The 26,291-nt window shown below is 47.5% G+C and overlaps 1 protein-coding gene across 1 annotated transcript; it reads left to right on the top strand.

The window, feature by feature from the left end:
• The first annotated feature begins 12,815 nt into the window (after positions 1–12,815).
• On the top strand, positions 12,816–20,467 carry IER5 (immediate early response 5). The gene has a single exon (XM_085601761.1). It carries the CDS (start codon positions 16,587–16,589, stop codon positions 17,595–17,597), a length of 1,011 nt encoding a protein of 336 aa, XP_085457887.1. The 5' UTR covers positions 12,816–16,586; the 3' UTR covers positions 17,598–20,467.
• The last annotated feature ends 5,824 nt before the right edge of the window (positions 20,468–26,291 follow it).

Genomic DNA, 26,291 nt, shown 5'->3' with positions numbered 1-26,291 from the left:
CCTGCCTTGGAGGGGAGGCCTGGAATTTGGGGTGCCAATGATAGTTGCGTGTAGTGGTGTGTCAGGAGTAATGTGGCAGTTATGGTTTTTGAAGGCGGCACATGTTTTCATTGATCCTGGCTTTCAACCACCATGATAAGCACTGGCCCTCCATAGCAAGTTTCTTGCATTCTATTTGGTTTTGGAAGTAGCTCAGAGGGAAAGTCTGACAAAGATACTAACTAACCTCATAATTAGCTAGACGTGGGAACTAGGGACAGGGGGGCTCTTCTGAGATGCATGTAAATATAAATGTGCTTCAGTGTTCCAGAGAGGCGGCAGCCATTTCATATTGTTGGATATAACGTGCCTCCTGGTTGATGGAATCCTGGCTAGGCAATATTGCTGCAGTGTTGCAGCAGCCAGGACATGATACTGTATTCCCCTTGCAAGAGACCAGTTGAATGATGGGGTTTGTTTGTATCAGCGGGTGTATCACTGGGAAGTATCCTAAAATTGTATTGTTGATGAAAAAGAACTTTGAAGTATTCTGGTTTGTAACGTCCCTGCTCTGACACTTCTGTTCTTAAAGCCGGGTCTTTATTATACTTGAGCCAAAAAGCGTTCGTTAGCGGTAAGTTTCAGCAGGGATGTGTGACTAAGATTGTTTATATTTATGAGCATGATCTTTGTCCTGACCACAGCCTGCAGTGTGGTCACATTCACAACCACAAGCTCCTTTTTTGCATAGGGTCCTAACCCCTTGATTCCTTTGATTATGGTGTTTGGAGGCGAAGGGCCGCATAGAGATGACGTTGCAGCCGCTGACGCTTAAATGGTCTCAGCAAGGCGGCTGAAAAGCGATCACGGCTCCTACTGCTTGTCCCTTTTTTAGGTCTCGCCTAGCGACGCAGCGCATGTGCTGCTCGCCTTGGCAAGATCTATTGTTGTGAGTTTTGCGTCCGAAGGGGGACAGGAGCTGTGCACGTGCCCGGACAGGCGATGTGTGACAGGAGCAGTGCACGCGCCAGGACAGGTGATGTGCACGTGTATGGCTCCGGCGGCTCGGGCGCACTGCTCTCCTCCCCTCACGCTGCCTATGTTTGCTCACAGGCAAAGTTTTTGTCAGTCGGTTTTTCCAAGAGGCGGACTTCCCATGTTGCCCAGCACTCTTTTGTTTTGTCCAACTGTAACATGATAAAATCGCTAAGTATCTTTCCTGCCTACAAATTCCCATCTGCATCTGCGGCGAGCTGCGTTACAGCGGCGCTCCTGTCATGCTTGAAGCAGTCATTAGAGCTCTCGCGCCCCTGGTACTTGTCACAGGACAAAAGCCATTCCTGGACAAATGCATTTCGCAGGCCCCTGAGAAGGGCACTGCAGGCGTAACTCAGGCCCCGCAGCCCTTGGGGTGCAGGGGGGCCTTGCCCTCCAGGTGGCCCCCTCCAGTCCAAGATCTATGAATAACAGGCATGGAAGACCGAAGGGGCCCCTCATCACATTGTGTGTGTGTGTGGTTGTTACACCACTGGGGTACTGCCAAACTCAAGGTAGGAAGTTACAAGAGTTGCTGCTCTGTAGATTTAGGCCTGCAGATTGCAGAAGTCTGTATTGTTTACGTACTTTTCTCAGAGAACAAGGCCTTTTTGCCAGATTACTGATGGTTTTCAAGATAAAGTTTCTTGACTTACCTGAATTTTAGGAGGTTGCTGGATTTCAGCCTTGGGTTCTAGAATCGAGCAGTCTGTTTAGTATGAATCGAGTTTGTGTTCAAGCTAACCTCAGGTTCAGATACAAGTGCATGAAACGCAATTATAAATTAACTTAGTTTCAGCCGCTTCCGTGCAGTGAGACAGCGGACAGGACCGAGCGGCCAGAGTCTGAAGTTACTCTGATGCATAACCTGTGTCAGCTGCATCAACAGGATGGTCCCCCATTCCTAATTCATCAGAGGTGACCCCAGGGGCTCTATAGATATACTGAACAGTAATGGGACTAACTTCGACCCATGGGGTCACCACAGGTTGGAAGGTTGGGGTCCCCAGTTTTTACACCCCGACCAGCTTATTAAGCGCTTAATAATTAGGACCCTTCCTTTGAGGGAGGAGAGGGCCCCATGGGCCCTTCGTCAAGGTGTGGGGCCCCAACATCAAACAGGGGTCATTCTTAACCTGGCATGGCCAACTTATTATTAGCAATAAAATGAATAACTTGTACATAACGATTGCAACACGGCAAGGCAAGCCTGTATGAACCATGTGCCATTTTATTATTTCAGTCAAGTTATGACATCACTTCCGTCCTGTGATGCCGGTTGAGTTGTGACGTCACGACACCGTGTGTCAAAGCCTCAGAGTGGACAGCAGCTTCCGGAGCAGACAGCCAGCTGTCACTCACACAATGAAAGACCCGCCCTTCTACTCAACGTTCTACTCTGAAAAAGTAGTCATTCATCCGTGAAGCTCACATGAACGACATGGATCTTGCGACGGAACTTTGTGAAATTTTTGGTTGCAAAGTTACGATATAAAACAACAAAAACCGAGGACATCTTGCGGTAAGAAGTGGTTAAGTGTGTGAAAAAGTCTGCAAACCCCACGTTCTGTGCAGCACTCTTTCCCGAGGTGGGTCTAGCCCTGCTAAGTGTACATGATTTTTGCCAACTTCGCGGGCGCAGTTTTACATTTGGGCTTCTTCATCAGATGTGTGAGCGTGAAGGTCTTGATACACTTGAAGCTCCACCCCCCCACTCCACCCAGCTCTGACGGGGTCTTGCACTAACCCGCTTAAAAGAATGGATTTATCCTTTAAATACCTCAATCTGCAGATTGGTGCTCTCCTCACAGCGCACGTTTATTACATCATCAGCAGCAGCTGAGACAGAGTTTATCAACAAACAGGGTCTTGGTGCGGAGGTCTAACACCAAGTAAGGTTCTTCTAAGAGATCCACAGGTCTCTCGAGCCTAAACAATAGTTCTTTTATTATCTGCACTGTAATCCCCTATAGCACTAGTGTATGCGCTATCAAACAATATATACCACGCAAAAAGGCCTCTATATCCACAGGAATTGCTTTGCTGTCCCACATTCGCATGTGCTATTAGTGATAACATTCTACCATCTATCCATTTTCCAAAAAAGAGCTGGTCATATGCAGCTTACTCATGCGGTCTCTTCCGAGAAGACTGACTGGTGCCTCTGGAGAATATAACAATGGCACTTTAATTTGCGAGTCTCCTATTGTCATACTCCGTTATTCGGTGAAGGAAACACTCCTGACAGCACCAGAAACCTTTGTGTGGCCATTGACTTGTGTGAAAGTGGTAGTGTTCCTTCATTTATACAAGATTTAGTAGTCCCAGTGTTGATTGAAAAACTATAGGGATGACCTTATATGGCTACCGGCACAGTGGGTCACTCCTCTGATTTGTGGGTTACGGACAGTACTGGACACATAATAGTTGTCTGTGGGCTCTCTCATTGTGTATAATTGTTGATTTGCATCCCACAAGACATTTGGGGTTGTGCAGTAACGTTATAACCTCCTTGTACTGTTACTCCTCCCATCTGGACCTCTGTGGGCCCTCGTGAAGTGTTTCTGACAACTCGGGGAATATTCTGTAACATTTGTCCTTGTTGTGAAGTCCACTGAACCTGCGAGTGTTGTTAGCAACCGCATTTTTTGGGGGGGAAGTTTTATATAGCGCGACCTAGACCCAATAAATCAGCTATCAGAGCGCTTTACATAGCACAAGTTTCGTTACACAAGGACACAATAATTTTTTCTTAGGCACCTGTTGCCTTCCCATCTGCCTCTGTGGATACATATCCCTGTGCTTGCCCATTGTTCTTTTTCCTTCTACATTCCTTCGCAAAATTAGCCCTAGAACCACAATAAAAACGCTGCTGTCCTACCCTATATTCTTGATGTCTTTTTCCCTACACTGGCCCTTGGCCTCCTGAAAATGCTTCTCATCATTTTCTCATGTTACTTACTTGCAGCCCTCCTGGTGCCTGCACTTGCACAGCCATTTGTGGTGCCGCTACTAATGCCCCTTCTGTACTTGTTTTTTAAGTTTCTGTTGTATCAACTTTGCTGTAGCCCTCTGTGCCTGCTCTGTTCTCTCCTTGTCCTTTTCTTTTTTCCGCTTGAAATAATGTATTATGTGGGCTTGTATTTCTGGCAACAGTTTAGCCTCTATTACCACTAGCCCATCTAGGCTTGCTTGTATAACCGTGGGCAGACCTCGTTTCAATACATTATAAAATAACATTTAATTTCCTCCTGTGTTTTCCCAGTTACATCCTACTTCCTGTACACGTTGTTCTTTCATTCTGGTAATGAATTCTGCAATGTATTCAGTTTGTTTTATACTCTCTGTCATAGGGGCTCCAGTGTCTTGTCTGTCTGTGTATGTCTTGCTGAGCGCGTCCCAGACAGGCTGACGAGTATTGTTAAAAGAAGACCCATCAAACTATGTATTTATCAATGTTATTTGAGGGAATCTTGCCCTGTCAAAAATGGTATTTACTTTGTCTCCCGCTAAAGAACTTAAGAAGCTTTTAACATCGCCCAAGGCGAGGTTCACTCCAGCAGTGTGTTTCTCAAAACATCCTAACCATTCTCCAGCTCCTTCAAACAGAGGGGGTAGTGCCCTCTTGAAATTCTCTTTATCAATTTGTGGCCATGGTACTTATGAAGGCAGTGGTCCACCCTTGAAAATGAGGAGTAACTGAGTTATCGATTGAAGATTTACTGGTCTTGACCTAACCTCGGATCTGGTCTATTACTTCAAATCACTTCAGTCGGTTTGTCTATAGCATACACCTCCCATACCGCAAGGCACTCTTGCATATAGGGACAGTTCCACTCTAGGTATCCCCGTCCCTGCTGTATACAATCTTCAGCAGTTGCTAAATCCATAGGTTGACAAGACCCTTGTCTGGGCCATTTCTTCCTCCCATCTTTTTTAGTCCCTTCTGCCAACTCGTCCAAGAAGAGTTGACAATAATAACTACCCTCCCTATATTCTATTATCTCTATACGTATTAGATTGGACCTACTCTTTTTTAGAATTGACTTCCTCAGCATCTGTGAAATATCTCTAACCACCATTGATGACCTCTGCAAAAGACATGGGCGAAAATTATTTGGTCTCCTGTTCATTTGCACCCCTGTTAAGCCTGTCTTCCCACTTCACATCTTCCTCTTCCCCTCCTGCAGCTTATAACTCATTTGAGGGTTCATGATATGGCGGCATCTCTTTATCCTTCTTCCATCCTTTTTTTTTTATCCATTCCTCAGTTGCCTCTCTCAAAGTCTCTGCAGAAGTGTCTCCCAGCCTAAGAACAACATGTCTGGTAGTCCATTGTCCTTATATGGGCGCAGGGCATCTAGAGCACTCTGCCTGTCTTAACAGTGTGCTGCAATCCATCTATCAGCGTGTCTCTTCGGTCCGGACCGGTCTGAGGAGTCGTAGGGGTGAGATCCGATGGTGCCTCGTTTCCCCGTGATTTTTGCCTCTCCTCTTTAGATGGAACTCTAATGGGATCTAGGTACCGTGCGGCTGTCAGGATGGGGTAAAGACTATAAGTCATGACCTTTTCTGAGGATTGTGTCATTGTCTCTTCGGGTGCTGTTGGTTTTATGTTTGCTTTCGTATCGCAGAAAACTTGCCATAGTGACAGAGTAGCTTCCCTTTTCTGTCTTTTCTTTTTGTTATACTTAGAACAAATGTAAGTCAATGTGCGTTCAATTATGTCAGTCAAATGTCCCATCCTTTGGCAATAGCGGGGCGTGGTTCTTAGTGCCTTTGTGCCATTGTTTACACTTTTGTATTTTCTTCTTGTCTGAAGGGAAAGTCTTTATCATATGTTCCAAAGGGGTCTCCATGTTCCCCATAGGATGTTTGCATATTTCCTATATGTAATAGAAATGTCATTTTTAACCCCTTGTTCGTTACCCACTGTCGTGAGCCCTTTTGAACCTGTCTCCTTTACTGATGTGTATTACTAACCTATTATAGTGGTAAACATGTACATTTATCTTATGCAGTGTTACCTGACATCACATATACCACCGTGAGACCAAAGTGATGAACAATAAGCATATTTATCCCTAGTCTGTGTAACACTTCATCCATAGTTATATCTGGGTCGGGTGCTTTTATAGGGGTCTGAGAGGATTTGTGCCTGACACAATACATGTTATTATATTGTCATGAATGTGAACAACTATCTGCGGCGCTTGAGGATGCGGGCTCTCATTCACATTTCAAACTTCTGAATCCTAACTATCTGTGAGGAATACATCAAGGGTTTCTAATGATTAGCGACCCTGTGATTATATAAATTTGAGGGGTATTACTTGGACAAGGGAGTTCTCCATGGGCCCATATAAATGTAAATTCTAGTTTAATCTCATCTGTTACCTGCCATGGTAAATTATCAGACTCACTCATGAGAAGTTGTTATTAATCTTTAGACGTGTCTTGGGACGTTTTATTCTGACTCCCTGCGTTTTTATCTGTGAACACGTTTCCCCACTTCCAGGACACTTTAGGGGTCTGTACTGAAATACCAAAAGTATCGGACAAATCTTGCCACTCTTCCTTGCTTATACCAGGTGGTATGACAACCTTCGGAGAATTCTGCCACTTCTCTACAATTTGCCCTTTATGACTATGCAGTACTATATTCTTTATGTTGTCATTCTTATTCATAGAGGGATATCTTCTTGCACCTCATGCATTTTGGATTTACAACCAAGGGTCTAGCCTTGCTCAGGGTACAGTCAGTTGACACCAGCGATTCGCTGTACCTTTGCCTAACTGCCAGACTCACTATCCGATTCCTCAGCCTTGGTCATTCTTCCCTTAAAGACGCCTTTCAGATTTCTGGAATGTGGGAATTTGGAAGCCAGGAGTCTGACTTATTCAGAGTAAGGCTTGCCATCGTCGATCAAATGAGCGTATCTTTACCACGTGAGACTTCACACACTTGTTACCCAGTCCAGTCACTATACTGGCTCTCTAGATGTAACTGCAATACCTACGAGTTTCCTTCTGGGCAATACACTAGTAACGTGGTAGATCATTCTCCTAAGGAAATGTCTCTTACAGGCTCTTGTCTCCTAGGCAATGCACCAATATCTGCTAGATCACCCCCGAAGGAGTGTCTCTTCCAGGAGCTTGTCTCCTGGGTAATGCTCTACTACCTACTAGATCACCCCGTTGGAGTGTTTCTTCCCTTCAATTTTAAAGGGGAATCCGTACTAGCTAGTCTTCCGGTGTGTATTGGGAATCAACACATTTCGTTTCTCAAAACAAATTTTTTTATTCTAACAAAAGAAAAACCCCATGCTGGCATTTCTATACTATAATTGCCACTGCATCATGCTAAATAAAAGTTTTAAGGTTCAACGTTTGATCTCTCCTCGCCCTTCAACAGCAATCTGGGTTCTTACCCGCTCTTCTCTTGAATAGACAGACTTTTAGTATAAGACTCTGCATCTGCGTACCTGATATTTGCGCCATCATGTTGGCTAGACATATTAGCAAAATCCAGGCTTTCACCATAAAAGAATCACATCTACAACAGGACAGAGCCATCCTACGTACTAATCCTTCATTCTTCCCTAAAGCGCCTTGAATTATTACCCCAACGAGCCTATAGTTCTACCTACGTTCTCGCCCGACCCGTACTCGATGGCGGAAAAGGCTTTACATTCACTGGACATTAAACGATGTCTGATTTTTTTACTTACAAAGAACAAAGGCTTTCTGTGAATCGTCTCAATTGCTCATCTCTTTCTCTGCACCTAGAAAGGGACACGCTTTAACACGGGCTGTCATTGTTTGTTGGGTCACATCAGCGATTCTCTTCTGCCATAAAAAGGCAGGCCGTCCACTGCCTGCCAAGACGCAGGCTCACTCAACGAAAAAGGTTGCAGCCTGTCCGGTCCTGTTTGCTGGAGCATATCTACCTGACATCAGCAGGGCAGCAACGTGGGCAAACGCTCACACATTCACAAAGCATTACTGCCACGATGGTTGGAAAAAGGCGTATGTAGCAGGTGGGCACGCTGCCCTGCGACGCCTCTTCGCATAAGGTATGCGACTACTAGCCTCACTTCTGTTACTTTTGCTTTACTGTTTTTTTCATTGCATTTGAGTAGATTATTTTATGTATCTTCAAATGTGTGCTATGTTGCTTCTTTCCAAGTCTTGTATTTGGTTGTACGTCATGGCGGAATGGTCTGCCTTCCCACTGCCATTATTTTTTTTTAACATTTTTCTGAACATCAAGATGTAGCAATAACAGGATGCGTCTGTCATCTAGAAGAAAAAAATTGACTAAGAGTAGAAGTGGGGGGCCAACTGGTACTTTCCACAGCTTTGGAAACTAAAATAGCAACAGGGCTTAAAATAAACAATAGCCTTATAAGGAGCTTCCGAGAAGTGACGCAAGTTGTTTTTGATAAAATATCCAATTTTTGTTATGTTCTGCTGTCAAGCACCTGCCAAAGTTAGATCTAAAGTTAGACGATCTTGTGGTCAACGGTTCTTCATATCAAATTTACAAAAGGCCACTATAAGTTCATTCGTTGATCACCTCGTACAGTAATTCTTTGAGTCACGACGCAATGGTGCTCCCGGTTAACTGTTTTATTTAGCATTTTTGATTGAGGTTGTAATGCTTCTTTGTACTTTGATGTTCAGTTTCACGCTCTCTCTCTCTCTTTTTGCATTGCCGTGATTTTAAATTTACTAGCTTGCATGTTTTGTTCCTGATCTGTGATATGTCTTTGACACTCCCTATTTGGTAGATTGTATGGTGTTAGTTTTGATTTATGATGTGTCTTTGATATTTATTGTTTAAATTGTTTGAATAGATGGTGCCACTCTTGACTTAGTTCCTGCATCTCACACATGTGTCTTGTTATTTTAGATAGCACATCTCTGCGCTAAATTATGCGGGAAAAACCAACTTCTAACCAACTAAAGTCCTAGGAGCTGGAGTGAATATGTATAGTAATCGTTTTGTGGTTTACAATACAGTGCACAGTATGTCAGCAAAACCATCCATGGTCTCCATTGCCTTGCAGAGTCATGTGACCACTTTGTTTCAGCTGCCCCCCACTTACTCATTCTCACCCCCCTCCCCACCCCTGAGATAATAACAAAAAGCAGGAACACGACATAATGGTCTTGCTGGTTACTAATAAAACAGGCTGTAGACAGGGCTTGTTTCAATTCACTGGATGGTCATTGTAAAGCACCACAGCCCACCAACTGCAGTCCTAGGTGCTGGAGTGCACAGCACACAGTACATAAGCAGTCACATGATTTGTTATGTTGCAGAATTACAGGTTAAAAGAAAATAATCAGTAAAAGACTTATTGCAAGATAAAATAAACAAAGCTATTTTCAACAGACAAGCACCCTGTCTTTGAGATGTAGGTTTGGTCAATTTTGATGCCAGCACCCAACCTACCAGGGGCACCAAAGAGGCACTTTTCATGTGTGCGGTCTCTAAGCCATGTGCAGATCTTAATAAAAGGTTAAAAAATAATATAATACTGTTATATAGCACTTTAAGGCTGACTTGTGTAAGTACTGCAAGAATATGTTAATATTGCGCAAATTAATAGAATTACTTTTATCAACCTCAGAACATCCAAAGGCTGAGATAGCCATGCCAAGATCCAGCCATGTGACCCTGTGATAACAGGACAGTGGCCTAATGAGCTGGCTTACTACTTTCTTGCAATGGCCTTGACATCAAGGTCGTCGTTGTAAATCCAATTCACTGACTGGAAGGGAGGTATGGTCAGACTATACCATGTTTATGTAAAACCAGATAGAAACAACAGTGACCCACAAAACACCTTGTAGTAGGAAGGGGGGATATATTTAAATAAAGGATACCTGAATTTGAAACTACTGCATGCGGTGATCTCTGCATTTTTATGATTGTTGGCTGTGATACTTTTAGCCAGTCGGATAGCTAGGTGGGTTGATGTTCCTGCAGCAAGCATTTGTGTGTAACATGCAAGTAACAAGTATGAATTGCACTAAGACAGACGGTGCCTTCTGTTCTTGAGAGGTGAACAAAATAAGTATCATGAGTTTACTATGTAATTTTGGCAGCACTCATGTTGTATTTACAGTCAATGTCACGCGCCAGCCCCTGGCGCGTGACAGCAAGTGTTCTCTTGCTCTCCTGCGCGAGAACCCCTATTGTTATCCCTGGCCCCTCATTGGTCCGTTTGAGCAGGGGACTAGTCAGGTCGTCCGTCCCCCCTTGTTGTACTAAAAGAAAATAACACTGTGGAGGTATCATCACTGGGAGTAACAGGTAGGGATTTTATTAACAGAAAAGCAAAGTTTTATTAGCCCCAATGTGTCTCTTTGGTGTCTCCACTTGGAGTCCTTTTGTTTGGGATTTGCCCCAAAAATTAACAAACAGATGATACTTAAAGCAGTCAGAGAGAGAATTTTTTTTGTTTTTAAATAGCAGGACACAGTCCATGTCAACTGGTTGTAGCTTGTTGTCCTTCCTTGCTGGGCTTGTCTCCGCTTGGTTTTTGGTTTCCTTTGGCAAGGGGGGGGTGGGGGGGTGTAATGCCGGCAACAGGATCCACGTGAGCAGGGCAAGGAAAAAAAAAACCAGCAAGGAACAGAGTCAGGACACCACTCTGAGTTACTAATACCAAAATAAAGGAAGAGTGCTCCCGTCACCTGTGTTCCCCTAACGTGCTGTGCCTAGGTGCGAGGGATTTTTAGTGTTTTGGGGTGGTGTGGCCCTTAAACCTCACCCACCAACCCCTCAAAGCAAAGAACCCGGTTTTCGGGACTTGCCTGAACCCACGACCCGCCTGGGCCGTGGGGCTGGAAGTCGCAGCCTCTCCTTTCCTGGTTGGAGTGCTGGACTTGTTCGCGTTGCTCCCAGAGCAGTCGTCGCTGTGCTGCTTCTCCTCGCCGGTGATGGTAATAGTCTCAGGCACTTCTTCCTCGTCTGTATCGCCTTCTTCCTCGTCTGCTTCGCTTCTCCTCCTCTTCGATATCCCGGGTGAAGCGTTCTGCGTCTTCTTGTGCTCCAGGGTCCCGCCTTGCTCGTCCCTGATTGGAGGAGGGCCGTTGATTTCCGGGCAGCCCACTGCCGATTCTATTTCCGGTGTGTCCCATGGTAGCTGCCATGTCCGGAAAGTCGGGCTATTCCTGCGTTACGTGAGGGGGAACCCCCACATTGCCTCCCTTCCTGGAATGGACGTCGGGGCCATTTGGATGATGGACACCGGGAAAGGAAGTCCACGTTCGTCTGTAGTCTCCCCGGAGCGTGTATCGTGCGGAAGGAGAAGGGCTGTAAAGTAAGGAACCAACGGAGTACTTTAGGATTAGAGTTTTTGTTTTGGGATAACCAGGTCAAGGGGGCGTGATCAGTCAACAAAAGAAAATGTCGTCCTCGTAGGGAGTATTGGAGGGCTTCAATGGCCCATTTGATAGCCAAACATTCTTGTTCTATGGTGGCATAGTGTGTTTCCCTAGGAAACAATTTGCGGCTCAAAAATAGGATAGGGCGGAGATTCCCCCCCTCATCAGGCTGGGAGAGGACTGTGCCAAGGCCTCTACCGGAGGCATCTGTTTGGAGTACAAAGGTCTTCTGGTAGTCGGGGCATGTAAGGACAGGAGCGGTACATATGGCTTCCTTGAGTTGGGTGAAACTACACTCCTATGAGGGTGACCAATGAAGGGGTTTCCCTGACATAGCTGTTGTGAGAAGGTCAGTGAGGGGACTGGCAAGGGTAGAGAAATGGGTAATGAATTGGCGGTAATCCGCTATTCGTCCAAGGAACGATCGCACTTCCTTTTTGGTGGTTGGGCGGGGAATGTTGGTTATCGCTTCTAGTTTGTCCACTTGAGGTCTGATCCTCCCTGCCTGAATGTCATACCCAAGATACCGGCTACGGTCTGTTACGAAGGTGGTCTTTTTGGGGTTGATGGTAAGACCGGCCTTCTTGAGTGTTTGTAGAACGTCTTGTCAAGTGGTTACGGTGTATCTCCCAGTCGGGACTGTAGACGACTATGTCGTCTAAGTAAGCCGTGGCATACATTTGGTGTGTACGTAGTAGGACATCCATCAGCCTCTGGAATGTCGTTGGTGCCCCATGTAGTCCAAATGGAAGAACCTTAAAATGGAACAGGCCAAAGGGGTAGAGAAGGCTGTTTTTTCTCGGGAGTCGGGAGACATCGGTATCTGCCAGTAGCCCTTGGTTAGATCAATCGTGGACATTACCGTGGTGTTACCTAGCCGGTCTATGAGTTAGTCTACTCGGGGCATTGGGTACGCGTCGAATTTTGAGATAGAGTTTAGCTGTCGGAAGTCTATACAGAACCTGATGCTTCCATCGGGTTTAGGGACTAAAACGATTGAGGAGGACCATGCGCTATGTGAGGGTTCTATAATATCTGCTTTCAGCATGGCCTGTATTTGTTGGTCTATGGCCTGTCTTTGGGCAGCCTGATGGGTTTTGCTTTGGCTGTGTCTATATGGTGGTCAACCAGGTTTGTACGTCCTGGTATTCCTGATAGGACATCAGAAAAAGAAGAACAAAGAGGCAACAGGTGGTGCCTCTGTTCTTCTGTCAAATGGGATCCTACGTGTACGGATTCGGATTGTTCAGGGGTAGGGTTAACTGAAGAAATTTCTAGGGGCCTGTCAAGGGTGACGTGGTGTATGGAAGCGTTTTTGCTTGAGGTTGTTAGTAAAGGTCCCTCCCAAGCCTACAACAGGTTGACATGGTATGTCTGTCCCGTTTGGGATTTATGAGGCACGGCCACCCTGTATGATACCGGGGTTACATTGTCCAGGACCTTGTATGGCCCTTGCCATGTGGCCAACAGTTTTTTTTCAGTGGAGGGCAATAATATTAGGACATGGTCTCCTACTTTAAATTCCCTTAACTTTGTATCCCTATCATACCTGTGCTTTTGCTGTGTCTGGGTCTTGTCCATGTTTGCATGGACTTTCTCCCAGAGAGAAACTAAGGTGTCTCTTAATGTCGCGCTGTATTGCAGCAACAGTTTACCTTCGTCCTCTTCCTCAACCCACTGCTCGACGGCCATATCCGGGAAGGGTACGAACAACAATTCGTATGGAGAAAACCCCGTAGACTTCTGCTCGTGTGTCCGTATGGCAAATAACACTAGGGGTAGCTGTCGGTCCCAGTCCCTTCCTGTCTTTTCTCTGGTCTTCCTCAGCATGGTCTTGATCGTTCTGTTATATCTCTCGACCAAGCCGTCAGTTTGTGGGTGGTATACAGCTGTTCGGATCTGCTTGATGCCAAACAGCGCACAGATTTGTTTCATGAGTCGGGACATTAACTGGGTGCCCTGATCAGATAACAGTTTTTGCAGAAACCCCACACGGGAGAAGAAAGAGACCATGGCCTGGACAACAGCTGTCGGGGTTGCACTAGTCAGGGGTATCGCCTCTGGATACCTGGTGACGTAATCCACCAGGACCAATATGTAGCGGTGTCCACGTGCTGATGGAAGTAGGGGACCTACAAGGTCCATACCTACCCGCTGGAACGGGGTGTCGATAATGGGCAGAGGTTGGAGAAGGGCCCTGGGAAGCTCTGGGTTGTTCACCAATTGACAGCGAACGCAGGAAGTGCAATACCTTGCCACCTCTTGGTACACCCCGGGCCAATAGAACCTGTGGAGCAAGTACTTTATTGTGTGTTCCTTCCCGTAGTGACCTCCTCCTGCTTGGTTGAGCGCAAGATTCAGTACGTATGTGCGGAAGGCTTTGGGTACCAACAACTGTTCATTGGTTTGTCCTGCCTCCCTTGTTACTCTGTAAAATAGTATTTTCTTAATACAAAAAAGGGGGTCTATCGGTCTCGCCAATGCAAAAGCTTTTGGCTTTGGCAATGTGCATGGTCAGATGCTGTGGTCCCTAGGCAGATGCAGCACCAAATTGCCTGCAGCTGATGCACAGCTACTCCTTTGTTACCACAGGCATACATGAACAAAACATCCTAAATTAAATGTAACATTGATAGAGAGCAAAACACAAATTGAAGTGTGTCAATTCCTTTTAATGAGTTGTAGAAATGAAGCAGAGCCGTGGCAAAACCTGGGCCAGGGTGAAGTTGGGAGATGGCAGTATAGTATCATCAAAGATAGACATAAACAATGGTCTGAAACAGGGGTATGTTTTGGCCCAAAGCCTTTTCAACCTGTACCTTGCTGACCTGCACATCCACTTGCTAAAAATAAACGCCCATCCACCGAAATTGGCAGAAGACCACATACAGTATCTGCAATACGAAGACGATATAGTGATCTAAAATTCCAGAGTCAATCTGTTTTCGTGAAATTATGCTGGAAACTTCGCGCCTCGGAACCTGGTTCCATGAATCATCTATGCTGGACAGAAATAAAGGTCCAGTTTGAAGAAAAAAAATGTATTTATGGGGGCGAACACTTAAGAGCAGCTCTGATGGAATTAGACATCTAAGAGGAATGGGATAATAAAATGGAGAAGGTGGCTTTCAACAGAGTGTGTAACAGCGCGGCAAAGAAACAATTGTTTTGTGAAGATAAACATACATTGGTAAAACGTCGACACTATTGGACTGTGATAAATTCTTACATAAATCTTAAACCGCAAGCTTACCTAGCAGCACACTTCAGATTGACACTTAAAAAGAGATGGACAGTAAAAAAGAGATATATTTTGGAAACCATGAAACCAAAGATTTAAGACCGACATGGAAAGGGAAACACCAAAACGCAAATTGTCGTCTATTTGGTTATTACAACGAATCTTTATGCCACATGATGTGTGTTTTCCCATAGTCAAAGCTAGGACGCTTTTAAAACCAATTTTAAATGAACTTAATGTTTGTACATGCAGGCAGACCATAAACCGCTGGATGGGAGTAACATCAAATATCTTAATTTGCCGAGGGGCTAAGCTTTTAATTCTGATTGACTCACTTTTAAGAAAGGCGGACATAGAGCCTATAAATAAGGTGGCAAATGAGTCGGAAAAGTCTGCATAAACAAGAGACATAATGATGCACTTTTCTGATAAATTATTTCTAAAAAAATATTTTTTTAGTATTATGCTTTACGGTTGTAAAAAAACAAATAAAAATTGTATGTTTGTATCAGTCTTATGCACTCACTACATTTCACATTATGCAACAACCACTGACACCTGCATGCAAGTCATAACACCCTGTGCGTTGTGCCTGCTTACTCGTGTCTCAGCCTTACACATCCTTTGCTCTGCGACACCCTCGTGGGTTAGCCATATATAGTATGCGATGTGACCCCCATACCAAGTTCTACAAGGCTCTATCAAATAACGTTCTTTGTGACACCGTGCCATGTCCACCGCCACTTTGTTGAAATCTCCGGAATTATCGACATAAGCTCGCTGGCTTCCTGATACAGAGGCGGCCATACAAAAGGTTTATAAATCATATTTTGGCGGCACTGGCATATGAGCCCACTTTGACCGAGCTGTCTCTGCCAGTGGGCCCCACTTCTTTCGTAACCATTCATCGCCGTTTTAAGAGCAGTCTCGCGCTGCGTCCTTTCGAAACGGTCGTTCCTCCCTTCGCGTTTGATGCTCCCATTGGCTGTGGAGCTGGCGCGTCGTCTCCGGCTGTGAGAGGAGCTGCGGTCCTGTGGGGCCAGCCAAGAGGGACGTTGGGTGATTGGCTACTTTGTGGTCACGCGGTACCCGAGGGGTATATAATCCTATGAACTGGCGCGGGCTCTCAGAGATCGAATGGAGGTGGGAGAGGAGAGCAATGTTGTGTTAAAGGCAGATCAAGTTGCAGAAGCATGTTGGTTTGTCAACACAAACTGAACAATACACTGCCTGTCACGCTGCTTTGAAGATATAGATCGAAAAGGAATCGCCCTGCCTTAAACAATCGACCGGTATGACAATCTGCCCGTGGCAGGAGGGTAAAATCTGATCTGTGTTGACCTGGAAAGTTTAAGAGACAGGAGAACACTAAACTGCAACCTGTCTTGCAAACAGCAGCACATTGGTTGAAGGACAGTACCTGACACGTACTGTTGTGGTACAACAGAGGAACGTTGCCAAAAAGAGGTTGTACTAGAAGTAAACTACCACTTTTAAAAGCTGCCATAAAGATGAAAACTGGTCTGCTCAGCCCTTCGCAACAGGGCACTGACGACGCTATCTTTTGTTGAGCAAAGGAGTTCTCTGCTGGGAGAGTCGGATGCTGAGATCTGTCCCATAATATCGTTGGGTTTGCTGCTCAGACGGAAACTGCTGTCCCATAAAAGAATCTGGAGTTCCTGGTGGCTACAGAGCTCGAGTGGCTGATCTTGAGCAGAACGAGATCCTTTGGTGAGACCTCCCGTATTGTCTGTCTAGTGCCTGTGCTCGATCAGATTGTCTGTAAAGTGCTTGGAAGACATCTGTAATACCGCGAACAAAGGACACGTTTCAGTCCCTGATTTCCGACTTATGACAATTTGAATTTGATTGTTGGCGAGGGAGCCGGTCCCAACTAGCCTGCCAGTTTCCTGCTTCCTGTTGCACTTGCATGACATCCGGCTTTACCTTCGCCCACAGCGCCAGTAAAGGAATCAACATGCTTCGAGCGAGAGACGGTGCCCTCCTGCGTGATCTGGAAAGCGAGGAGGAACCGCCGGTCCCGTTCACGTCGTTGGGCCTGGGAATGACCGACAGACCAGAGCCCCACTATGCCCCAATGCCTCCGGGGTCTAGAGGTGAGCATGGGCCAACCGAAAGTGAGCTGGAGTGTCACCTCGAAGCCCACAAGATCGTCAGCATCTCGTTGGGCAAGATCTACCACTCGCAGGTGCAGCGCGGAGGCAGCAGCAAGCTACGCAAGAACCTACTGGTGTCCCTTGTGCTCCGCAGCGCCCAGAAGGTCTACCTGAGCCATGCCTCCGAGGTGGCACTTGCCTGGAGAGGGTCCGAGGGGGTGCAGGCCTGGCGTGGACCCGAGGGGGCGCATACCTGGCGAGGCTCCGGGGGTTCACCGGTTCATCAGCAGCCTGCAGGAGGGCACTTGTGCACAAACTTGGAGACCACAGAGAGAAGCTTGTGCCAGGGGCCGCTTGACTGTCGATGCCAACGAATGGGGGACTCTACAGACCCGGACTGCGAGCTTTGGAGGGCGTACAGACGGAGCCCTGAGCGAGACCCCTCTGCGGACGACGCAGAATGCGCCTTGTGGACGAGTGGCACGGACAGGCCGGAAGAGGCCCCCAGCCCTCGCTTCTCCCGGAAGAGGGGTGCAGAAGTGGGAAAGGCCGAGGACACTGGGGCCAAGCGGGGCCGCTGGGAGCCTGGGGACCAAGAGGTGCCAGAGGCCGGTGAGGATAGTGACATGGACACGGGGAATGTCAGCAGTCTGGTCAGCATATTTGGCTCTGGCTTCTCTGGCCTCTTGGGAAAGGAGGGTGCTGAGGAGGGCATTGAGAAGGGTTCAAGCGAAGGTGGGGCTCCTGATCCCAGCCAGGGATGTTGTGAGCGGGGACTGAACGCTAGCCTGGGCGCATGGAGCACTGCAATTGAGGCCTTTTGAGTACTCCCATCCATTGGGGAGATAGAATCTGGTCCAACGGAAACGGGGAGAGTAAGACCACGCACCACTTCCCAGAGACTGATCCACAGACGGGGGTAGGATGTAAGGGTCTTCTCCCAAGGGAGAGGGAAGAGGGGCTTACCCCGAAGGAGAAAGAGTACTCGCCCTTTCCATCGTGGGAAGGGAGAGAGTATGGACCCCGCACACCCAAAATGTGTGAGTGGCTGTTCCTGAAAGGGATCGAAAAAGCTGGGATCATTCCGTAGACAGGAGTGTGAGGGACGCCAAAAGAGTGGCGAAAGGATCGTACTCGCCCAGAAGAGACTTGATTTTCAAGGAGAGCGAGGCACCTTCCACAGAGGGCAGGGAGGGATAGATTCCTACCAGGTTGGGAACTCATGGCCCTTAATTGGAAAGTTAACCCACAAGTCACCTAAGCTCACGTTTGCAAGGGAGATGGTCCCCCACGGGGGAAGTAAGAAGGAAACAGTTGCCACAAAGAGGGTTGGAGGCAGAAACTGACGATTCCCTACAGAAAAGTGAGGAATGTAAACTTTTCTTCGCTGGAGGGGGCGGGTTGTTGCCTCTATTAGCACTCCCCTTTACTGTCAGGTGAGAAAAAAACTGCCTTCGCTTGTAGCGGAAGTATGTCACCACTGCCCGCAGACGAGTAACTTATCCCGCCTTTTATAGCAGTGAGACGGCGAGTGCATGCCTCGCGGAGGTGGATAAGAAAACACTCATCCACAGGGAACGGTGGCACCAAATCCTTGCTCAGTGACCAGGTTACCGCTTACTGGAGATAAATAAGACCCCTCCCCGCCCAGTCCCGGAGAGGAAAGGTATTTATTTGTTCCTATTAGAGACTTAGCCACTCCACGGGTGTTTGTATCTACCTAGTGAAAAGGTGGGGATAGTCGGTTACCCCCTTAAAAGAAAGCTAGGTAAATGTAAAGTTCTACCAGCCAGGTGGGGGTGAGGAAGGGAGATGCGATGGGTTGTAATCATTAATGGTGGTGTGGGTGGGCTAATCTGTGGGAGATCTGAACACCGCTTCATATCGGAAGACCTACCTTCATGAAGGAATTAGTCGGGCCCCCACAAAAGGAGGCAAGCTAGTTGCAACTGGGGAGAGGCGGCACACCCCGGAGACAAGGAAGTGCATACAAAACACCATAAGACACGTATCCATGTAAAATGGTGTGCTGCCGAGGCCATAGATGGAGGGGTGGTAAGGATATCTGTCGAGGTGCTCAGGGCGCGCCCCATGGCCTGTCACTGACGAATGCCCTATTATGGGCCTAAACGTTGGGTATGGGGCACTCTCACTTGCATTCTGTGCATTTAATGTCACTGGTGAACAAGGTGGTGGTGCCCTTCTCCCCATCTACGGCGACATTTTGGGCTCCGAGGGAGCTTTACAACCTATCAATGCCTCACTCACTGTAAAATGCTTAGTATTTTTCTAATTGTTGGTGGTGTTCCTCCAGCACTGGACACTTTCGCATTGACATTGTCAGCATTGTATGGGAGATGAACCTATGATTTGGGTTTGGAAGGTTCCCCCTCCCGAGTGCGGTTTACTGGGCTGTGTACTGTCTGCATTGTGTGTGAGGGGGAGGGGCAAAGCCGGGGTTTTCCTCGGCCAAAGAGGACGTGCACAGAGGAGGGAGGGGCTGGAAGGGACTCCCATCTGTGCTGCATTGTTGGCCCAGCCCTCCCAGGGACCTGGGTGCATGTGTGTGAGGGGAGGGCCAGTGTCTCTTCCCTCCGGCTTGACAGCTGATCTCACCACGGGTTTCTGGCTGGACTGGCATGTGGGGGAGGGGCACGCACGTCTTGCGGAGCAGAACTTTGCAGGCAACATACTGGTTTCTCCTCTGTGCGCCTGAGGTAATTGCCCACTCTGCCTACTGTGTAACTACCACCTCACACAGTTCCCCATCCTGTTTGTTTCACGTCCGCAAACACGAGAGCAGCTTTGCCATCGCCCTTCTCACATGACCCTAGCTGCGCCTGCTCTCGTTCGAAGCTCTGACCCCAGGCCCACCTCGTCTCCCGCTCAAAAGAGGCTGAATTCTGCTTTAGTTATTTTTTGCGCAGAGTACGCACCTGCGGCGTGAATACGTACTCCACAGGCGACTACCATGTCCAAATGCATTGGGGGGGGGGGGCGTTCCTATCCTTGCCATGCACACGGGAGGGTTCCTCTGCCCTAAACGAACACGGACACTTCATCTAACAGTTCCTATCCCACGCGGACCACGGTAATTTCCCTCGTCAAGGCCTCATGCTTGAATTCGTCCTGACGGGAGGGTTGTTTAGTCTGGACTCTGACCTTGACACAAGGGGCTGGGGTTCCATCTCATTCCCTCATGTGACCACAGGATTTCCAACCATCACACAGCGTGTACCCTCGGTTTACTTTACAACACACGTAGAGAGTCACGGCGCTGCCTCCTCAGAGCACCCTGCTCACAGTAGGTGCTGTTTACCCTGTGTAGTTACTACACACCGATCATGTTGCAACAGATTTTTGCTCTCCTTCGTGAAGGTAGGACACCAACCAGAGGGGAGCAAGGTCTTGGTGAGGTGGGTGCAGATGGCTGTGTGGGCTGGTATACTGCCTAAGAATTTCAGGACAGGTTCGCATTTCATCGGCTGTTAATGGGTTAATGATCTTGGCTTGAAACTCTGAGGACTGTTCTGTTGCACCGCTCTTGCCACCTTCGGTGCAATACTGGTGCCATCTTGGAGGTCCATATGCTGTACAGTCTACGGTTTCTTGTGAAAGCAGAATCTTTATATTTGTTGAAACTAATGTCGCAGCTGAATGTTTTCAAATTCAATAAATATTTTTGTTGCATAAAGAGGTATTGTTTTGGTTTTCCTTTGGGTGGTGATGGGAAGACGGCAGTGGGGAGGAGCCGATGGGGTGGGAATTGTGACGTGCTTCTTGTGAAGGTGTGCGTTCTGGTGTTGGTGGTCCTAACAACCTCATGTGTGCGGTTCGAGTCATTCCCCAATTGTAAAATTCAACCCCCTCTCTCCAGGTAGCACCCAGTCTGGAGATAATGAGTTACGGGGAGGGTTTCCACCAGTTCGCAGTAAAAGGGCTCAGCTCCGGCATTACCATCCCATTAGCTAAACCGAGCAGCACAATCGCCCAGAATTCTGATAATTACTTAAATGGGGACCCTTTGGCCAGGTCCAATCGTGTTTCTCTGCCATACCAGCGCCGCCACGTCAGCCAGAAGTAAAGTTTCCTTTAGAGTATACTGCATAGGTCTAGCATAATCTCCAACCCATCCAGTTCCCCCCTCAAAGATACTATTCTCTTATTATAACCCCTTTGACGTGTCCTGTAGGGCAGGGAAGGCGGGGTCTTGGGAATAAATACCTCTTGTGAACCTAATCATCTCCGCCAATGCCCTCGTTAGTCTGCAGATGAAGGTAAAACAAGAGGGGATTAGTCTCTAACCTAACTCCTCAGAAAGACCATGAGCTGCAGAGGCCATCGAATGGGGCGAGAACTGACTGATTCCAGGTAAAGTTAGTCAATGACGTGGGCGGGGGTCCTTCTGGCTAGAGGCAGTGTAACAGATGCTAGCTGAGGGGTTCATCTCAGGGAGTAATATTATGCGACCAACTGACTATCCTAGTTTAGTTTCCTGCTATGGGGGTGGCGTCTCTCTTAGAAAAGGGCACACAGAACATTCTTGGGGTCTGCTCTCTATTTTGGGGTAAGTAGCCGAAGTGGAGCAGGTTGACAAATACTTGTTATTTACAACTTTTGCAGTTTAGAATAAATGTTATGCAAATTTGTATAGCACGCTAATCCAACTGTGAGGGTATGCAGGTGGGTAGGCGGGGTCATTCTAAAGATTATTAAATAAGCCAGGACCTCAGCTTTTTGATGAACTCAAGAAGTGATTAGGAGGCTCTGGCGTGCTGTTGGAGGTCGTTCCGTACTTTGGAGATGTATGAGAAGGTGCAATCTCATGTTCTACTTTTGTGTGTGCAGGGTATGTGTGCCAGTGAGTTCGGCGGAGCAGAGGTGTGGGGGGGGGGGGGTTGGTGGAAATGTATGCAGCTGTTAAGGTTAGGTGGGCTTTGTGTGTGCGGTGTTTGGATTTGAGTGTAAATGGGGAGCCAGTGGAGTTTCCTGAGGTGTGCTGTAACGTGGGTGTGGTAGATTGAGGATGGCTCTGGCTGCTGCATTCTGAACGGTTGGAGTCTGTTCAGGAGTTGTTTGGTGATTCTAGCATATAGCATGTTGTTGTAGCCCAGTCTGCTGGTTTTCAGGGCATATGAATGAATGGAAAGACATTTCTAGAGCGCATGGCTACCCGGAGGCATCCCAGTGCTAATGCGGACCACTTCGAGTTTGAAGGCGTTTAAGGAAATAAAAAGGTCTTTAGAAGCTTACGGAAACTTGGGTAGTTCGGTTCACAGCGAATCCACAAAGGTAAGTGGTTCCACAGTTTTGCAGCATTATACTCGAAGCGGCGTCCTCCGCTTCGTGCTTTCTTTATTATTGGAACTGTTGCTAACTGCTTGTTGTCAGATCTTAGTGACCTGGAAGGGCGATAAGACTAAATGAGAGATCTGATCATGGGTGGCCCTTTGCCTGATAAGGCCTTGTGAGTAATACACATCGCCTTAAATTGAATTCTTTCTTGAATCGGCAGCCAATGGAGCGCGATGAGTGAAGGTTTGGCTTAAGTACGTTTTAAATAATTGGTGAGTAGACATGCTGCACAATGTGACTGTTTTACTAGTGTTATCAGGTAGCCGCTTAAAGGTTTTTTTTTTTTTTTTTGGCAGTATCCTCCTCATAAAGCCGGTTGTGGCGACTAAGTTGACCTGGCTCGTCATGTCGAGCCTTTTGTCAAAGATGGTTCCTAGGTTTCTAGCTTGGGCCATCGATCTGTTGACAGGTGCAGGTCTTCTTTCCGAAAAGCCCTACTTCTGTGTTGTCTGAGTTGTGTTTGAGGTAGTTGGACTTCATGTAGGTGGCCACTATGTCATGCAGAAGTGGAGAGTTGATTCTTGTCTAGGGTGTCTTGTCTGTGAGGGACAGTATTTCTTGTGTGCCGTATGCATAAGTGAGAATGTTGATGCAGTGGTTCTTATGATGTTGGCCAGTGATGTCATGTAGTGGAGCTGAACTATTCTTAAATGTAGTTTTTCTAATGTGAGGAAACTTCAGAAAGTGTATTGGATGGTCGTGGCTGTTCATACGTGCTGGGGCGCCATCTCCAGAGAGAGAGACAGACAGTCAGACACCTACCTACCTACCTTTTACACAGCAAAAAGAAAGTCTGTCGGGCTGCACAAAGGTTACCCTGACAGACACTCTTCCTGTTCAGATCAGAAAGTCGGGAGCTAAACCAGGGGTATAAGGAGGCTCCCGCAAAGCGCGGGGTTGGCCCCTCAGCCCCTTCTGATGCGAGTGTGGGGTTGGCCTTACGCATAACTTGCAGGGGGGCCCCTTTCACGTTTTGTTAATCCACTGAGATAAACATCCATTAAATGTACATTCTTCTGGCGGCTTGAACTGAATTTTGCTAGGCTGGGGATTTCACAGCCCTTCAGGTGTGACCTCAGCCTGGCTAAAGTTCCTTGAGGCCCTCCCCCCGATGACAAGGGGAAGCATCACTGATTCCCTCGGACCTTCAGTTTCAAGCCCTGGAGTGACCAAAGAAGGGTGTCTATCAGTGACACCATGTCAGAGTTGGGTGGAGTCAGCCGTTTCACTGACCCCATCTCACTCTGCGACGAGCGAGGGGATATTGCCTTTGTTCATTGGGAAGCAAAATGATGGGCGGAATGCAGAACAAATCAAACCTTCACCCCCATTAAGAGATCTGGGTTAAATCCATTGTTCTTTTGCTCACCGTGCCACCCCAGTTTAAGCCCAGCCATATGCAAATTAGTCTTGACCTTGCACCTCATGGGAACAGTCCAGCCGAGCTTCCAATCCCAGGTCCTCAGTGGACCAGAAAAAAGCATCTTGGTACGGATTTTGGGGTGTCACCCATTGTTGGCCAGGCTTGCTAGAAACCAGGACGACAGTGAGCCCAGACTCACGTCTGGGCACCCCTGATGCACTTAGGGCGTGAAAGCAAAAGTCACAATGGACGGAATGCTTGTTTCCGGTCCAGGGAGGAGCTGGCATGGCAGTTTAGGCTGGACTGTTCCTATGGGGAGCTGGGTCAAGACTGAAATGCATATGGCTGGGTCCAAACTGGGGTGGCGTGGTGAGCAAATTAAACGATGAATTAAACCCAGGTCTGTGACTGGGGTATGGTTTGATTTGTTCAGCATTCTGGCCATCATTTGTTCTTTTTCTCATTGGGAAGTCAGCAATGCCAACCCTCCTGGGGCCCCCGGCTTCCCTCTTAACAGTGAAGACATGTTTCATGTGTGTTTGCCTCTTTATTAGTGAGTGATGTGAATGGGGGTGTGTGCGCGCGCATGTGAGTGTAAACCCCCTCCCCATGGACAATTATCGACTGCCACTGGTATCGAGGCCTTTTCGTACTGTCCAGTGTTGTGGGAATCTGCAAACTGAGATGGAGCTAGGGGAACAGAGTAGCCTCAAGTGCAGCGTTTTCAAGCGTAGAATATCCGTTTAGATAAAAGGGACCTTTTTTATGTGGTAGTGAGGATTGTAGCTCATATGCTGCACTAGGACACGCGCCTTGGTGTATGAAGAATGGCTTCTCTATATATTCTAAAGGGCATGGGGTCAGGTGTAGCACGTGACCTCCAGAGAGGGTTTTCTTTTCCTGGTTTGCAAGGCTCCCATGGCGAAGGGGGACCAGGAAGTGCCAGGTGTGCCTCTTAATTGTTTCGAGAACTGTCCCTTGTATGCAAACAGCCCTGGTCTCTGAGGAAGAGGCTGAACGATCATTGAGCCCTCCCTCCCTGGGATTACTGCCTACGGGGAAGGCGTGAGGCCGACTGTGAACACTGAAGCGCTTCCTGTTCGACCGGTAGGTCAGCTCGGACCGGGTAAAGAACTGTCGCGAGGGCCCTGGGGCTGGGCTGCCTGTGCAAGATCGACATTCATTGAAGTGCACAGCTGCAAAATTATAGTTACAGAGAACTAACTTGTTGGTAAACATCATGTCTTTCAGGTGTGGTACCAATTACAGTAGTTGGTAAAACTTCTTACTGGTCCAGTCTTTTTACCCTCGCTGTTGATAATCATGGGCAGGCAAAACCTACTCAGTTATATCACACGAGTCGTCAATAATTCTGATGAATTCATAATTGCTTAACCTGCTTTATCAATGAGGTTGAAATATGACTTGAAATTATTTGAAAACCACTAGACGCTTCATCTTGACTTGTGACGCTGCTGGTGGGACTTGGTGAAGCTGCTGGTGTAGTGCGTGTCCCCTTCGTGCCCATCCTGGTCCTACCGGACCCTGGTGACTTGACCCATAGATTCATAGTGTCTGCCTCTCTGGTGCCATTCTGTGCTGTTGAGCCCTGGGTGCATCCTTATTTCCACCCTGGAAGCTTGCCCGCATTTAAAGGTATACATCACTGCTGCAGTACCAGAGGCCCCTCCTTTGGGTGCAAATAAAAACAAATTGGGATGAAATCATATGGGACTTAATGACTAGTTAGTGCAAGGGAGAAGTCCATGCACTTCTGCCTGGCCAGGCTTCTTGTGTTGCCGCGAGACCTGTGTCGAGGAGCCCCATATGCTGTGCTGGGTCTAAGGTCCCTCCATGAAGTATTGGGGGCTGCTTATTAAGCTGCACGGGCCATAACAGATACCTTGAAATGAGTACAGAAGGCTCGGCGGAGAGTGGGTGCTGAAGATCAGTGTAACCCATTGAGAACGAGGCATAAAAGCTCGCTATGTGGTGAGTGTAGGGTAGGCGAGGCCGACCTGCCAATACTTTTGATTTAGGCAGGAAGCTCCAATTTTGATCCAAAAAGTGCAATTTTAGCTTGCTTCCACTTTAAACGCCCTCCGCTCTAACTCCGTTTTCCACCAGTTGAGTTAGTCGTCACATTTTTTTTACCGTGGATTCGAGTATTAGAAAAGCGTAATTGTATTAACAGTATATAGAAGATTCAGTGAATGTTGTAGAGCTGCTTGTCTGTACAGCACGTTCTCGATTGATCAACCAGCAGCGTTTCGCCCTTACTGGCTTGTGGGCCTACAGCTTCCTTAAGGCTTGCATTCTTCTGGTTTTTCAGTAGTTCAAAAGGGTGTCAGTAGTTGCTCTTTGGCCTGGCCTGATGTGAGAGATCACGTTGTGGTCAGTGCAATCTGGTCAGTTGCGATGCAGTCTGCGCAAAATGGCCCTGCATTCTGTCTCCGCCTCCACTCACATTACCCCAAATTGTCTTTAATTCTACCGCCTAAGTGTTCCAGAAGGTTGCATACACAAGAACATTGTATTGCAGTGCAGCTGATGGAGGGCACCAGTGTATTAATTGTGTAAACCAGCCCCCTGTTTACAAGTACAGATTGTAGAGGATGCGGATAGGTACACGAGTACCCTGGGCAAAGCAGCTCCTGTTACACTGTCGCCACTGTTTACTTCCTTGTTCAGTCAGTTCTACGTGTTGGAGGGGGGAGGGGTGCGTCGCACGTACGTGCCGGGGGCGAAGAAACAATATCTGGGGTGTGGTATGTGACCTTGGCTCACTCTTGCAGCTTAA

This window comes from Triturus cristatus, chromosome 4_2, assembly GCF_964204655.1.
Source record: "Triturus cristatus chromosome 4_2, aTriCri1.1, whole genome shotgun sequence".
Taxonomy (NCBI): Eukaryota; Metazoa; Chordata; class Amphibia; order Caudata; family Salamandridae; genus Triturus; species Triturus cristatus.
The sequence above is the reverse complement of the archived record's forward strand: the minus strand, read 5'-3'. Positions and strand labels throughout refer to the sequence as shown.

What these genes read in the sequence shown, in the direction of transcription:
- IER5 (XM_085601761.1), top strand. Translation starts at nt 16,587, where the DNA reads ATGACATCCGGCTTTACCTTCGCCCACAGCGCCAGTAAAGGAATCAAC.